The sequence below is a fragment of the Myotis davidii genome, unplaced genomic scaffold, assembly GCF_000327345.1.
Source record: "Myotis davidii unplaced genomic scaffold, ASM32734v1 scaffold238, whole genome shotgun sequence".
Classification (NCBI taxonomy): domain Eukaryota; kingdom Metazoa; phylum Chordata; class Mammalia; order Chiroptera; family Vespertilionidae; genus Myotis; species Myotis davidii.
Window position 1 is genome coordinate 9,426,093 of NW_006293779.1, and position 15,192 is coordinate 9,441,284.

Genomic DNA, 15,192 nt, shown 5'->3' on the forward strand with positions numbered 1-15,192 from the left:
AGAGGGAGCTCTGCTCAGCCACAAGCCAGGCTGATGGCTGCCAGCACAGAGGTGGTGGTGGGAGCCTCTCCCGCCTCCTCAGCATCACTAAGGATGTCTGGCTGCAGCTTAGGCCTGCTCCCCGCTGGCAAGTGGACATCCCCCAAGGGCTCCTGGGCTGCCAGATGGATGTCTGACTGCCAGCTTAGGCCTAATCCCCCAGGGAGCAGGTCTAAGCCAGCATGTGGACATCCTCCAAGGGGTTCCAGACTGTGAGAGGGCTCAGGCCGGGCTAAGGGACTCCCCCCCAGTTCACAAATTTTTGTGCACTGGGCCTCTAGTGTCATCATATTCACAGGTTCTACCCACACTCAAAAGGGAGGGGATTACAGAAGGGCAAGGAATATTTCTGTCATAGAATTCTGCCTACCACAGACCACCCATCTTTTGCTCTTCTGAAATGCTACCTTTGTCAAAGATCTGTAAAGATGTGTGCTTCCAATGATTTATCTGTAAAAAATTGTGCTTGTAATCCTTACATCATAAAAACATCCATTGGGTACAATTGCACACGTTACCTGCTGTGGTGCCTGACATTGGGCCATCATCCTGCTAACACTGGCTAATGAGAGAACCAGGTGAGGTGAGCACAGGTGCTTTTGTAAGACGTGCTCTTGTTTCCAGAGACATGCACCTTGCCTGCCTCACACGCCTGTCTGAGCCTCCCTTGTCCCATCAGGGAGCACTTGCTAAAAGAAGAGGGGGGGCGGGTGGGAATTTACTGAAATTAATTTGACAGTTGTTTTGTCCAGTCTGTTTTAAGTGTTTGGCTTTCTTTTTTTTTTTTTTTTAATGTAGCTAATGTTGCCTACCTTGGGGGCCAGGAAATGATGGAGGTGGTGAAGAGAGACAACGAAACCATAAAGGAGCACTTACCTAAGGTAATCACTTTAGTACTGTAATGAAGTACGTCAATGGGCAGAAATACTTACTGAAGATGAGAGACTGAAATTGGTTCAGATCTCTGTAATGCCTCAAGGGTTAGATCCAGATAGAGTTCTATGTCTAGTTAAAATTAATGTTCTCGCCAGCACCGGTTTGGCTCAGTGGATAGAGCGTCAGCCTGCGGACTGAAGGGTCCCAGGTTTGATTCCGGTCAGGGGCATGTACCTTGGTTGCGGGCACATCCCCAGTGGGACATGTGTGGGAGGCAGCTGATCGATGTTTCTCTCTCATCGATGTTTCTAACTCTCTATCCCTCTCCCTTCCTCTCTGTAAAAAAATCAATAAAATATATTTAAAAAATTAATGTTCTCCTTGAATGTTGCATAGAAAGTAAGTGACGCTGATTGCACAATTAAGTATATTTTGACACTATTTTTGTTGGGTTTATTTTTAGAATCCATACTCCTCCCTAGGGCCTTGTCCTGAGAAGATTCTCAGTAATACTTACAGAGTAAATGAGTTATGTTAAAATGTCAGGAAAACATTGGAAGACAACTAACATTACTACAACCCAATGACTCAGTGAGCCTGTCTTTCTTACTCTCCAATGCATTAGAGTAGGAGTGTCCTGCTGACACCAAGACCAGTTTCCTATACAAGCAGGTACAGAAAGGCAAGGATGGAAACATCGAGCCTTTGTGAGTTTCCACAGCAAATACTAGAAGCTCACACAGACATTTGGAAGCACCAACCTCTGAATCTGTGAGGTCTAAGCACCCTAGCCGGTAGGTGGCTCTGGTACTCCCGTGGCATCATTTGTCTGTCTGTCCATCCTGAATAGGGTAGAGCTGCACTGTCCATCCATGTGTGGTTATTGTGGATAGTCTGAATTGAGATGCACCGAGCCTGTGAAATTCACCTTGGATTTCAGAAACTTAGTACCAAAAAAAGTAAAATATTTCATCAATATTTTTATATTGATTACATGTTGCAATGATATGTTACGATCTGTTGGGTTAAGTAAAACATATTACTGAAAATAATTTTACCCATTCCTTTGTACTTTTTTTTAATGTAGCTACTATAAATGTTTAAGTTCTGCGTATGCCTTTATCTTTGTGTTGGACTCTCTAACTTGGAGGTTGGGGGTTAGTGCTGAGCTGGTACAGAGCCATCTTACAGGCCCAGGAGCCTACTGTCTGCAAGGGAAACCTACTGGGTTTATAGTCCCCTCATAAACTTTGAGACATTTGACTTAAACTGGCCTACAGTGTTAATTCACATTTCTATTACTTCCCAATACAGTTACCTTAAAGCAAGAAGTGTATACGTTCTTTAAAAAACAGTTTCACTCCCAGCCAGTGTGGCTCAGTGATTGAACCGGGAGGTCATGGTTCAATTTCTGGTCAGGGCACATGCCCACATTGCAAGCTTGATCCCCCAGTAGGGGGTGTGCAAGAGGCAGCCAATCAGTGATTCTCTCTCATCATTGATGTTTCTATCTCTCTCTCCCTCTGCCTTCCTCTCTCTGAAATCAATAAAAACACTTTAAAAAATTATTTTTCACAATATTGACCTGTGATAGCATCACCCAGAGAGGACTTTTGAAATGCCAGTTTGTGTTTGTCTTTGGCCATGGTGGTCATCATATTTCTCGAATAGCAGTTGCATAGAGATTGAAATTTTGGATCCAGAAGGAAACCCCCACAAGCTGAACGGGGAGGCTGGGGCCTCAGAAGGACCTGTCTCCAGGGCTTTCAATTTGTTTTCAGCCGTTGAAGGATGTGAAACTACAAGAAAAGCAGGATTTTGTTTTGCCATTAAATTATAAATGAATTTGTTTCAGAAATGCATTTAAGTTCTCAAGGCTGGAAGTTCATAAAAACAACTCAACTCCCAGTTAATAATAAGACTGGCAGATGCTCGCTTCCAAATCTCACACTTGCTGACTGACTCGACCCTCGTGAGTCCAAGCCCATCCTGCCACCTGTGGGAGCCAGCTGCTGTAAAATACTCATCGTTCCTGGATTCCCTTTGTATGCTGTGCTCAGAAAGAGGTCAAAGGCAGGTGCTAACTTATTCCTGCCCTAAGTTAAATCCATATGCAGGCGTAATCATTCCCAGATAGAGGCCTGCTTGTGGTAACTGCGTGTCAGGACTGTAAGTTTACTGAAACTTTTCATGGGAGAAACATGGGGATAGAATGCTAGATGGCAGGCGTTTCAAGGTCAACATTAACAGTCAGTCATGAAATAAACTTTCCCAGCTACAGGACTGGCTTTGTTTTGGTTTTAAGATAGCGTTAAATGTACTGGTGGAATTTGGGGAAGCGGGGCATTGGTTTGTTTAATGGGGCAAAACTGCCTCGCAATTCATTGATTAGCCTTCGTAACAGCGAAGTTCCAATTCCTAAGTGAAACAAGGTACAGAAACAGGAACTTTTTGTTTCTGTAATGAAAAAGAGAGGAAGCATGCTGTAACTGAATCCTGGGGAAAGTGGAGTCGGCTCACGTCCCCATCTGCTTGAGAAAACAAGGAAATGCAAAAGGGCGTATAGATCTAGGAAGATAGTGGGCGTTGGCTCCGCCTTCCCAACCACCTTGACAGTGAGTCACACTGAGAACCACTTCCCAGGACTAGACAGGTCCCTAGTCTAGGTGTTCCACTCAGGATGCTCTGTCCCACCGCAGCCCAAACGTGACCGTTCAGAAACCTCACACATGCCTAGGACTGCCCAGCGGGAAGGCTTGGAGCCACACATTTTATTGCAAAAATCATTCACTATATCTCATTTATTCGGTGTTCAACATAATTCTGAAAAATACATCCTTGTGCCATTCCGTTAGGAAGTCCCAGGAAAGTTCGCCTAAAAATAGTCTCTCTACTGCATTGTGTGGATGGCTTTTGAGTCCCTGCAGCCCCACCACAAAACTATCAGACCATCAGTATGCTTTGGTTCCAAGTTCAGATTTCTGCCTCTGGGCTTTCATTGTCCACACGAAGAGGACTTTTTGTCGTCTTGAGAAAAATTGGCCTTTTAACTCTACTGGGCTGGTTGTCTTCCTTTCTCCCTCCCTCTCTCCCTTCCTGTCTTCCTTCACTCCTTCCTTCCTTCTTTCCTTCCTTCCTTCCTTCCTTCCTTCCTTCCATCTTCCTTCCTTCCCTCCTGTCTGGGTCTTGAGATTGATATACAGTATCGAACCTCCTCCTTGCAGCGCTTCAGCATTCCATGAAGTTACCTCCCTTTCCTGGAGCAAGCATTTCAGACCCACATTGTTTCCAGGAGAGTTTACTTGTGGCCTGTGACATGGTGGTTGTGTTCTTTCTCACCTAAGCCCGACCGGTCCTTTATTAAATATATATTCCATTGTCATCTCCAAGAGGCCTTCCCCGGGCTCTGGTTTCGGTTAGATGTCCCTCCCTTGGTCCCCATGGCTCCCTCTGTCAAGTTCTGGTGTGGCATTCATCACACGGTATTTAAGTGGTCTGCCTTCCCCTCTCGCCCACCTTGAGGGAAGGAGCTGTGTTTACTCATCTCAGTATCCCTAGAGCCTGGCACAGTGAGTGATACCTGGTGAGCAGTCGATACATGTACCCTAGTGGGTGGACGGGGAAGCCACGAGAGCTTAGCTTCCAAGCCTTTACTGTGCCATGAGTCTCTTTGGCTCTTGTGATGGTCCCCTTCTTTGAATAATATTATTGCGTGCATAAAATAAATGTATGAGATTACAAAGAAATTATATTGTAGTTATCAAAATAGCCTAAAACGAATATGTGAGATATATATATATATATATATATATCTCATATGTACATCTTTATTAACACATTACATAATGAGATACAATAGCAGTCAAAATTACTATGGTAAATTTGTACTAATGAGTATAAGTTACTTTCTGTTATCTACAGTGAGTTTATTGTCATTTGAAAATTTTATAGGTGACAAAATATAGGTATTACTAATACTACTGTGGTTTGTTGCCTATATTCATAATTGAAGGAAATACTAAATTATGGTTATAGGTTAGCAAAAATAAAGATGTAATCTTTTTTCCATCCAAGTTTACATTGCATGTGCCCGCACAAACACACACACACACACACATACACATACACACACACTTCGCCACCACTTCTAGCCATTGACCGGCATGGACCTAAAGACCTGTAGAATCAAAGGCACTTAGTGTTAATGGGATATGAGAATGGCAACAGAGGAGTCGATGGTTATTTCTCTGTATTAGATCTGGTGACAAGATAGGGAATATGGGGGGAGAAGCAAGTTGTGGGAGATGGTTGATAAAGTGGCCATTTGGGCACTTCTGTTGTCACGTGGACATTCTGGCAGGTAGCTGGACATGTGGGTAGCTTGGAAGAGTGGCCTGGGCTGGGTTTGACTTGGGGGTGATGAGGATATATCGGAAGCCTGAGCATGGGCCATGGTGACCTAAGGAAGTCGGTGGTACAGGGAGAGGATAGTCTAAAGCCTGCTCTGGGGGAACAGAGCTTGAAGGTTGGGAGGAGGGAGAAGAGCTCTTGAATAAGGCGGAAGTGGTGGGGGAGGGACAGGAATGAGAACCAGGATGGAATAAACCAGAGTAAGAGAGTCACCTGTACATTTTCGCCACCCGGCCCCGATTCTTCTGGGAGCCTCTGGGGTATGCTCCGCTTTATGAGGCACCTGGCGTGTCTGAGGCAAGTGGGAGGTCAGCGTTCCTGGGCTCTGTCATTGTTCTGAGCTGTAAGGGATGTGTGTCTCATTCCTAGGGAAGTGAATTTGTGTTTGATTTAGAAACTTGAAGTTTTCATTTAAAACTCACTTAGGAGGGAAATTCTACACTGCGTGACCACGTTTGGCCTAGGCCTATGGAAACAGCTGTGTGCGCTACCGCCAGACTGAACCTGAGCGTCGCTGTCGGTCCACAGGGCCCTGGAGCTGCTCCCAGCCAAGACATGGGACACAGCTTTCTGCTGAAGGTGGGCAGCGCTGGCAGGGTTGCCTGCAGAGTGGTGCTGCCCCGGCCCCCAGAGGGCCAGGCCAGGGTGACAGCATGGTGTGGGGAAGGGGCAGGGTGTGCCCAGCAACAGGCATGCCTCCGCGTGGCTCTCTCCTGACGCTGCTCAGCCCACCTGAGCCCAGAGGTGCATGTTGTCTTGGGAACAAACCTCTGCAGTGTTTGCAGATCTGAGCATGCAAATCCTTCGGACATGCGCAGGTCCTGCTCAGTGGAGCGTAAGGAGCGCGCCCAGGACCAGCTCACCAGGACTGCCTTGCCGCCAGGCCTCGCTCTGAAACCGATTGTGTTAGTTCTGCCTGTTTAATGTGAAGCCTGTTCCAAATGTCAGAATCATCCTGGAAATATCTGAGTCACTTTGACCTTGAGAGCTTCGTCGTGGCACTTATGTTAGCCTACCCAAGAGTTCTATGGTGGAGCGTGATTGGGGGGGTGGGGGTGGGGGGCGTGCTGTATACTGGGGAACAGAGTCCTGAGTGCCACAGCCTGAGCTTTAGGCTCCATCTCTGCCACTTGCTACTTAGATGACCTTGGGTAAGTTACTGTGCCTCCTTTTGTCAACAGTGAAATGGTTTGATTTCATTAAACCATGCAGCTGTTCCAAAAATATCACGCCATCACTCATATACATATGGTGCTGGAGTATGTGGCATGTACTAAGCATTCAGTAGGAGATGATTATGTCTGACTTCTGCATTTCAACCACTTAGCCACCACCAGATGGAGATAAGTCTAGAGTTGTTGGTGACTCTGTCAGTTTCAGGAGCAAAAAGTGAAAAGAAAAAGAAAATAGAACACGAGGAACAGCAGATGCGGGTTCTGTGTGGTGGCGGCTGCAGCAGTTTGCAGGGGCCGTTTAGCAGGGCCATGTCCCCACAGGGGCAGCCTGGGGAGTGAAAGGAAGATAAATAACGGGGTGAGCACAGAGACCAGAGTAGCCCTAATCCCACCTCTTGCCGAAAGCGCACGAGGAAAGCAAATCACCTCCCGGGAATCCCAGTCTCGGACTGGGAAAATTAAACTGTGTGTTTTAATAGAGAAATGGATTACTGAATATGACAGCACTTTGGGAGCACAGTAATTTCCATCTCAGTAATGTGTGACTTTTATCAGTTCCCATGCATATCAAAGCAAGTGCCAGGGAGAAGTAACCTACGGGAAATCACTTTTCTTATCAGCCTCTGAATGTAGACATTCTGCTGATCGCCTGAGATTCTTCGTTAACATTTCCAGTATCTCACAGCGTTCTTTGCCTCGTGGCAGGCAGCTCCCAGAACTACACAGACCTACGGAGACGTTAAGTAAAGGCAGTCGCATTTGTGCCATCGTCGATGGTCGGTTTCCACATCTGGTGTCAGACCTCCTGGGCTTCAGGTTTTGTGTTTTAATGACATTGATCAGCGCGTTGTTGATTGTAAGCAGTAGTGAAAGGTGCTGATCAGGGATGCTGTCTCTGGATTTATGTAGCCCAGCTTTACAACTCACTGTTTCAATGTAAGCAAATTGGTCTCTCTGAGCCTCAGTTTCCTTGTACGTAAAATACCTTCCCCAAATATTAAAATAATATTATAATTAGGACTCAGTGAGTGCAGAGCTGAGCATAGAGCCTGGCACATTGCTCTCAGTTTCCATCAGTTCATCCTTATCTGTTGTGACGTGTTTTTACATGTTGACATCCTAATAGTGTACGCTTTTAACCACCGTGCTTTGATGTCCAGTTCTCTTTCTCCTTCACCTGTCCTCCTTTCCCCTACTACCTCCATACACCCCATGCTTTTTTAGTTTCCTGTTTAGGATTACAGATGCAGAGTCCACTGTTCAGATCAATTGCCTGTGACTAATAATCTATAGGGAACAGGAAGTATCTTGAGCCAGTATATGTAAAGACATTAGAAGTAACCATGTGTTGTTACTTGGAAGCCAAGATTTTCATAGCGAGCCCTTCAGTCACTGTGGCCCTAAGAAGAATTTGAAAAACAAAAAGACATCACCCCATCGGACTTAGAGATTTAACCAAATACACTCTCAGTGGTTACTGGTCAAGGAGGATCGAGAGAGAAAATCAGAGGCACACTTGGCAATCTAGACTCCTCCATCAACTTGGGCATCAAGTTCCTTGTGCCTGCCGTGGGCCGTGTGCACCCCATAACAACTTGGACATGACTGGTCTCTTGATCCCAAAGGTATCCCACACAGTAATCCATGTGTTACTCGTGCTCACCTGGCTGACTCCTTCACACACGGGGAAGGTGTAGCATCTCCCAGTGCTGAGGCTTACCAAACTGGACCTCCCATTGGACATGTTTCAAGTAGTAGTTAGGCCATCAGAGAAAGACAAGTACCATGTGATTTTACTCATATGTGGACTCTAATGAACAAAATAAACTAGCAAACAATAGAAATAATTACAGAGAACACACTGACCACTCTCAGAGGGGAGTGGGTATCGGGGGCTGGGTGAAAAACGTGAAGGGATTAAGGGGGAAACCTCATAGGCAGACGACAATATGGTGATTACCAGAGGGCCCTTCCAGTGGAGGGAGGTAGGAGAGGGTAAGTGGGTATAAATGGTGATGGAAGGAGACTTGACTTGGGGTGGTGAGCACATAATACAATATACAGATGATGTATTATAGAATTGTACCCCCTGAAACCTATATAATTTTATTAACCAATGTCACTCCAATAAATTCCTTAGCACAATACAGAAGTTCATGACCCTGTCTCTCTCTGCCTTGCTGGTCTTATCTCCACCATCCTACATTCCAGCCATATGTAGTAACTTCCAATTCCCAAGCATGCCATGCTCCCTCAGACTCTACTTTGCTTGCTTTGCTTGCCTGCTCCCCACAGTGTGCTCCCCCAACTTGAAGACTCAACTCAGGCATCAACTCTCTGGGGAACCTTTTCCTAGCCACTGCTTCCTGCCAGCATCCCTCATCCGGGCTCTGAGGCTTCCCCCACCAGAAACTGCGTCTTATTATCTGTTTCCCAGGTTCCTAATACAGCGCGGATGCTCATTAAGTATTTGCTGAACAGATTAATGAATAAGGGTTTGAGTGAGGGAATTTGATATATTACGGAAACTACAAGTGGGTGTGACTGGCCACTTAAGGGCTGGAGCCAGCCATAACTGGTTTTGTTTTTGTTTTTTTTTTGGTGACAACAGATGCATAGGGTCCTTAAAACTTAGTTCTTTTTTTTGGTATAGATGTCCACTATGTGCCATTCTGAATAAGATATCACTTTTGTTGCCTTTTTGTTTTAGAAATGCAGAACTAGAACTTAGTTTTTAGTGAAGAACAGCCTAAAGCTAGACACATATGTATGTATTTGTTATAAGTGTATGTGTGCATAAATATACATGTTTACATATGTACTTATATATACACCTATATGTGTGCACAAAGCCATACACATGTACACATGCATATGTACATATATACACATTTGTATGTGTGTACAAACATATACGTGTGTATGTGTGTCATGGGCAGATATAGATCAATCTTAGTAATGCCTCACAAGAGGTTCTGTCTCCATCCAGCCTGCTCGCTGTCACCAAAGTATGATTATAACACCTCCCCACCGAATCAACATACACTCCTCCCATCCGAGCCTATTTGTGGAAATGTCACAGACACGCTTGGGGTTCTGGTCACATTTCACCTGCCTCATGGAGAAGGCTGAGTCTGTCTGATTGATCTTTGCATGCATCCAACAAACATGTCCCATGTGCCTACCATGTGGCTGTATGGAAACTATTAAGTGTGTGATGTATGGTCACTAGTCACTCGGCAGTGATTTTGTCTCGATAACTCTTCGCGCTCTCTCTGCCATCTCCAGTGGCCAGCCCAGCCTCCACATACACAACTTTGCTGGCGAGCCCTTTCCATGACTCGTGGGTGGTCTGTCACACAAGGCTCTCCCTACATGGGTTCCTTCCCATCAGATGCCTTTTAATTCACTCCCACAGCCGTGAAGGCTCACAGCCTTGAGAGAGCTACTCTCTGGAGGCGGCCTTGGGACCGGCTCCCAGGGCCAGGCACGGGGGCTGGCAAAGCAGGCTGCTTGCCAGTTGCTGGTGTCATATCTGTGCTGGGAGGGGATAGCGTTTTTCTAATCCATGTTTTTGTCTTGTCTTTTAGCTTACATTTTACTATGGAACTATAGATGCTTGGTGTCCAACAAAGTACTATGAAGACATAAAGAAAGATTTCCCTGAAGGAGATATTCGGCTCTGTGAGAAAAAAATAGCTCATGCTTTCATCCTCCGTTCATACCAGGAAATGGCTGACATGGTCGCGGACTGGCTGAAGGATGACCTGTCCAAAGTGGACATCGCAACATAAGGAAGCAAAGACTAACAGCTGGTGCCTAGGGGCCATGGTGTACTGACTTTCAGTAGTAACTAGTAGACTCCGTAGGTCATTGCTTAATTTCCGTGTTTGATTATGGAAGAGAGAAAAAAGTGAAACCCTCTTGGCTTAAAAACTACCCACTCTCAACGTTCCACGCTACTGGCTACAGTAAACACAGGTGACGAAATACTCCATAGGTTCAACCACATGTTTTCCGAGGCTCAGGAACACAGTGGCCTAAACAGGTCTCTGATGTTTGCCCAGGGCCGCCATGCAGCTTGTCTTGGTGGGCAGGACCCTTGCAGACCAGAGGAAGGCTAAATGCAGGGATTCTAATTGACGTACATTGTAGAGGAGGCTCTGCTAGGGGAGGTTAGGAAATGCCTACTAGGAAACGTAAGAGGTCAGGGAACGTCCAGTGTGCAGTGCATCCTGCTAGGGGACCTGAGTTTCCCTCAGGACAGAAGCTGAAGAGCAGCCCAAACTAACCTTGCCGGGGTCTTGCCGAGACCATCACTATCAGGCCAGGTACCAGGACAGCCTGCAGACCTTTGTCACAAATTGCTACATTAGCCTTTTGTCTGGCCACCAGGGCACAGCCCCACACAGAGCCAGCATCAGGGCAGGCACTGCCTGTGTCCGTCCGTCTCTGGGAAGCTTCCCTGAGGAGTGTGATTCCTGGTCCATGTGCATCCGCCAGAATAAAGTTTGCCAGGCATCCCCCTGCTCAACTCACCGGCTAAGGGGAAGGATCCTGGCTCTGCCTCCAGCCACACGACAGCCAGCCAGCTCCGTGCCGAGCCTGGGCCTGCCGGGCGGGGCACTCCTTTGCCGGCTCCTCTCCTCTAGAGCAAGGTTGGGGAGGCCCGACTGCCTCTCGTCAGCCCGGACCTCCCATCAGTTGTCCCTTCTGTGAATTCCTTCAGTGGAACTCCACTGAGGACCAAGCAGTGAGCCGGGTACTGGGCTAGGCACTGAGGAGAGTCTTAGCTGTATCATGATCCTTCTGACAACCTAGTAAGTGCTTTCCAAAAGGGCATCCTTAAATTGCTCAATAGAGCATAACCATAAATGATTGTTCCGTTCCCACATTAGCATATTAGTTGGGAAGAAGTTGTTTTACTAATGAACCAAAATTAGCCATTCAATTATGTAAATTTGCCTTCTCCAGACACCTTGAGGTCCAGGAGAGAAGCAGCTTGTTCTCTGGCCCAGGGTGGCTAACAGCATTGCTGCCTTCCCCCAAATCAACTCATCCTGGGCCAGGAGCCAACACCTCGCACTGAGTCTTGCGTCAGAAGCATTCGGTTTTCTCCGGGGGGAATCCCTCAGGCTTTGGACAATGTGGCGTTGGACTTCCCCTCAAAACCTGAAGCCCCCTGATGGCAGAGTCAGCCCTGATGTGCTGCCAGCCCCGTGGTGAGTGTTGGACAAGCTGCTAGCAGCCAGGGCCTCTGCGTCAGAGCAAATGACTTTTTGGACAAGAAGGATCCAAGTTCCAGGCAAGGAGTGCTCTTGGCTCCAAAGAGGAGCCGGGCACACACAGGCCACTGGCTCAGGCTGCACACTGCCTCCTCAGGGCATCTGCGTGGGGAGGCCTTCTAGACCAAGCATGTCAAACTCATGGCCCGTGGGCCACATGCCTCGTTTATTTGGCCCATGTTAGCCTTTGACTTTGACATGCTTGTTCTAGATTCTGGTGTTAGCAGCTGGGACTTGTGGCTCCAACGTGCCTGGCAGACAGGAGACGCTCAGTGGTATGAACTTGAGCCCTTAAGCAAGTCCTGGGAGAATCGTACCCACGGAAACGTAGACTAGCATCCCAACTTCTCTCAGTCACTATTCCACATGCCTCTGTGTTCCAAAAGCCCACGTGGATGAAATTGTATCTCATTTTGTTCTTCAGAACTTAAAAACTGGTTAAAAGTGAAATGATAAAGTAAAGTATTACTGGCTCTTATTTCCTGTTTATCGTCTAAGCACCAAATAACTTTTTGAAATAAATGCTTTACCAGCGCTCATGAGCTTGCTTGGCCCGGTGGCCATGTGCTGGGGGAGGAGGGGTACCAGCTGCACAGTTCTCTGAGGTAGACTCGGGTCAAAGTCTCCCTGTGAAGCCAAAAAACCTCTCTTCTCAGTATTTGTCTTAGAGAAGGAAGGATCAGATTTCAGGAGAATGAAGTTCATTTTATTTCATTAGGAATTAAACAAAAGACTACATGTTTCCATGCATAGGTAGGAGGGGATAAGGTAGGTGAACTCTGAGGCCTGGCCTTCGGTGTGATTTTTAGGCAACTTCATCTGGTTTCTCCCTAAGATAGGATTAATAGCAATGCCTGCCTCCGATTGTTGGAAGAATTAAAGAAGATGGCAGCATTAAAGCATTTAGCACAATGCCTGACCAAGAGTATCTAGATAAAGACTGGCAATAATAATAATAATAATGATAATGATAATAAATACTAATTGTCATGATAGTGAAAATAAAAGACTAATATTGATAAATGGTGGATAAAGTCTATTTTTCCAGAAGCATTTCTGCGTGTATGCCCCAGTCAGCCACATGGGTGGTCCTTGTCAAGATTTAACTTCGTTCAGGTTACCTAGTGCCCTCGGTTCTCAGTCTGCTCTGGGCCGTGGGAGGGGCTCTCCAAAGGCAGCCAGCCCCTGTAGCTCTCGTGGTCTCATGTCCAAGGTGGCCAGGGCCTTCGCCGTCTGCTCCCCCACTCAACCCCTGGACAGCCAGTGGCCTCCAAAGGCTTGATTCTTCTTTATCCTACATTGTATCAAAATCAAATTTATTTCCAGCCCTGGCTGGTGCGCTCAGTGGTTAGAGTGTCGGCCCACACACTGAAGGATCACCGGTTCAATTCCCGGTCAAGGGCACATACCTGGGTTGTGGATTTGCTTCCCGCCCCCTGGTCAAGGCGGTTGTGGAGGGCAGCCTGTCGATGTGTCCTTCTCACATTGATGTTTCTGTCTCTCACTCCCCCCTTCCCCATTCCTCCCTTCCACTCTCTCTGAAAAGCAATGGAAAAAAATACCCTCTGGTGAGGATTAACTAAAATAAAAAAAATTAATTCCAGATTAAAGGACACTAAGGAGACATGACAATATATAGCAACACCTGATTCTGGACCCGATGTTTTTATTACAAAACCATTGTTGAAACGGTTTGCACGACTCGAATGGGGTCTAAAGCTGACCTGGGAGGAAGGGATGTGCAGGGGTTGGGACGTGGAGAAGCAGGAGAAGGCCCTGTATGCTCCGAGATGCACTGGTCCGCTCACTCAGATGGCTCCGAGGGAAAACGTTCCCTGCATTTTACTAGCAACCTTTGTGTAAATTCCAGATGATTTTGAAATTTGTAAAAGTAATTACTTGAATAAAAGCAGGCTGTCTCTCCTTTTGTGTCTGTCTCTCATTGCTTCTTTTCCAGAAAGTGAATTTCTTCTAAGCAGTAAATGGAGACTGGACTTCAAATCCTGCTTCTGCCCTTTCATAGGCTTGTGATGTCCCATAGGCTTAGCCTCCCTGAACCTCCCCCAGTCCCCACCTCCACCCCCACCCGTCTCTTCATCTATGAAAGTACTTGCTTCAGTTTTTGGATTTTGGATTTGGGGAGGGTTTTGTTTGTTTTAAATGTGGGCAGAGGAGGTTGTGCATATGGCATCGAGCATCCTGTCTGACTTACGGTCGATGCTCTATAAAATGGTACCTAAAGGAAACTTGTTTTTCTTTCACTCTCTTCTCTTTGGTGCAGTGGAGGACCCCATGATAGCTGGGTTTCCGCAGTTTCACGCAGCCTGAAACTTCGTTCTTGCAGTCTTTGCGTCTCTGGTTCATTGTGCGGGGTGAGGGGAGAGAGAAGCTTGCTCACCTGGCTCAGCCTTCTGCCTGCCCCCCCCCCCACCCCCCGGCCATGCAGGCCTCCAGCACACACAGCCCAGGATGCTCCACCATCACCTCAGGGGCATACAGTCCACTTAGAAGAGGTGCGGGAAGCCAAGCATTTCTTAAGTAACAATAGACACCACCTTTGTTCCTGGCCTCTTGTACTTGGCTCCTCCTTCCCTTGGGGTGGGGTTTCAGGAGCCATCCAAGGCTGGAACTACCCACATGTGAAACTGTGCTCTGTGAGCAAATCCGTCTCTGAGGCCTTAAGGCTGAGGCCCTCCTGCAGGAGTCGGAGGTCAGAAGCTGTCCACTGCCTGTGCCCCACAGAGATGGTGAGTGATCTCATGGGTCCCGGTGAGGGGGGCCAGTGCGGGACATGGGTCTGTCCTCCACAGACGCGAGGCGTCCAGAGCAGGGCGGGTGAGGTCACAGAGGCTCTGGGTTGCCTGCCAGGGTTCTAAGAGCCAGCTCCTGAGGGATGGGGGCAGGCTGCTCCCAGTCCCAGAAGGACAGGGCGAACCTGGCGGGGTGTGGGGAAGGAAGAGCAAGGCCCCCACTTTCAGGGTGTCCCCTTTAGGCCTCACAGCCCTTCGAGATTATGGTTATACTCACTTCACAGGTGACCACACAGGTGCAAAGGTAAGTGACTTGCTCAAGATTGACAGCTGGGATGCAACGCAGGCCTCCACTCCAGAGCCGGCCTTCACCCCCTCCTTTCCACGGCCTCATGCTGCCTCCTGGAGGCAACCATGGGCAGCCTGGCAGGTATGGAGGGTTAGGAAGGGAGTCAGAGGAGGGGCAAAGGAGAGACAGGTCGGCACTGAAGTGAAGAGTAGGTGGTGGGATATAAGTGAGTAGTTTTAAAAGAAGGGAAGGTGTGACAACATAGACTGATGAAAAGGGACAGACCCAAAGACTGAGAAACAGCAATCAGGCTATCAATCCCCAGAAGGGAAGTAGGGGAGGGCGGGGGAAAGGGGAAGAGATGAACA

The 15,192-nt window shown here is 47.4% G+C and overlaps 1 protein-coding gene across 2 annotated transcripts in view; it reads left to right on the forward strand.

Moving 5' to 3' along the window:
* Positions 1-12,782, forward strand: part of LDAH (lipid droplet associated hydrolase) — a 62,372-nt gene extending 49,590 nt beyond the window's left edge. For both annotated transcript variants that reach the window (XM_006767542.2, XM_015566397.1), the window contains exons 3-4: positions 838-920; positions 10,091-12,782. In XM_006767542.2, coding sequence (XP_006767605.1) covers positions 838-920; positions 10,091-10,294 — 287 coding nt within the window. In that variant the 3' untranslated portion in view covers positions 10,295-12,782. The remainder of the gene's footprint in view (positions 1-837; positions 921-10,090) is intronic.
* Positions 12,783-15,192: the final 2,410 nt, after the last annotated feature.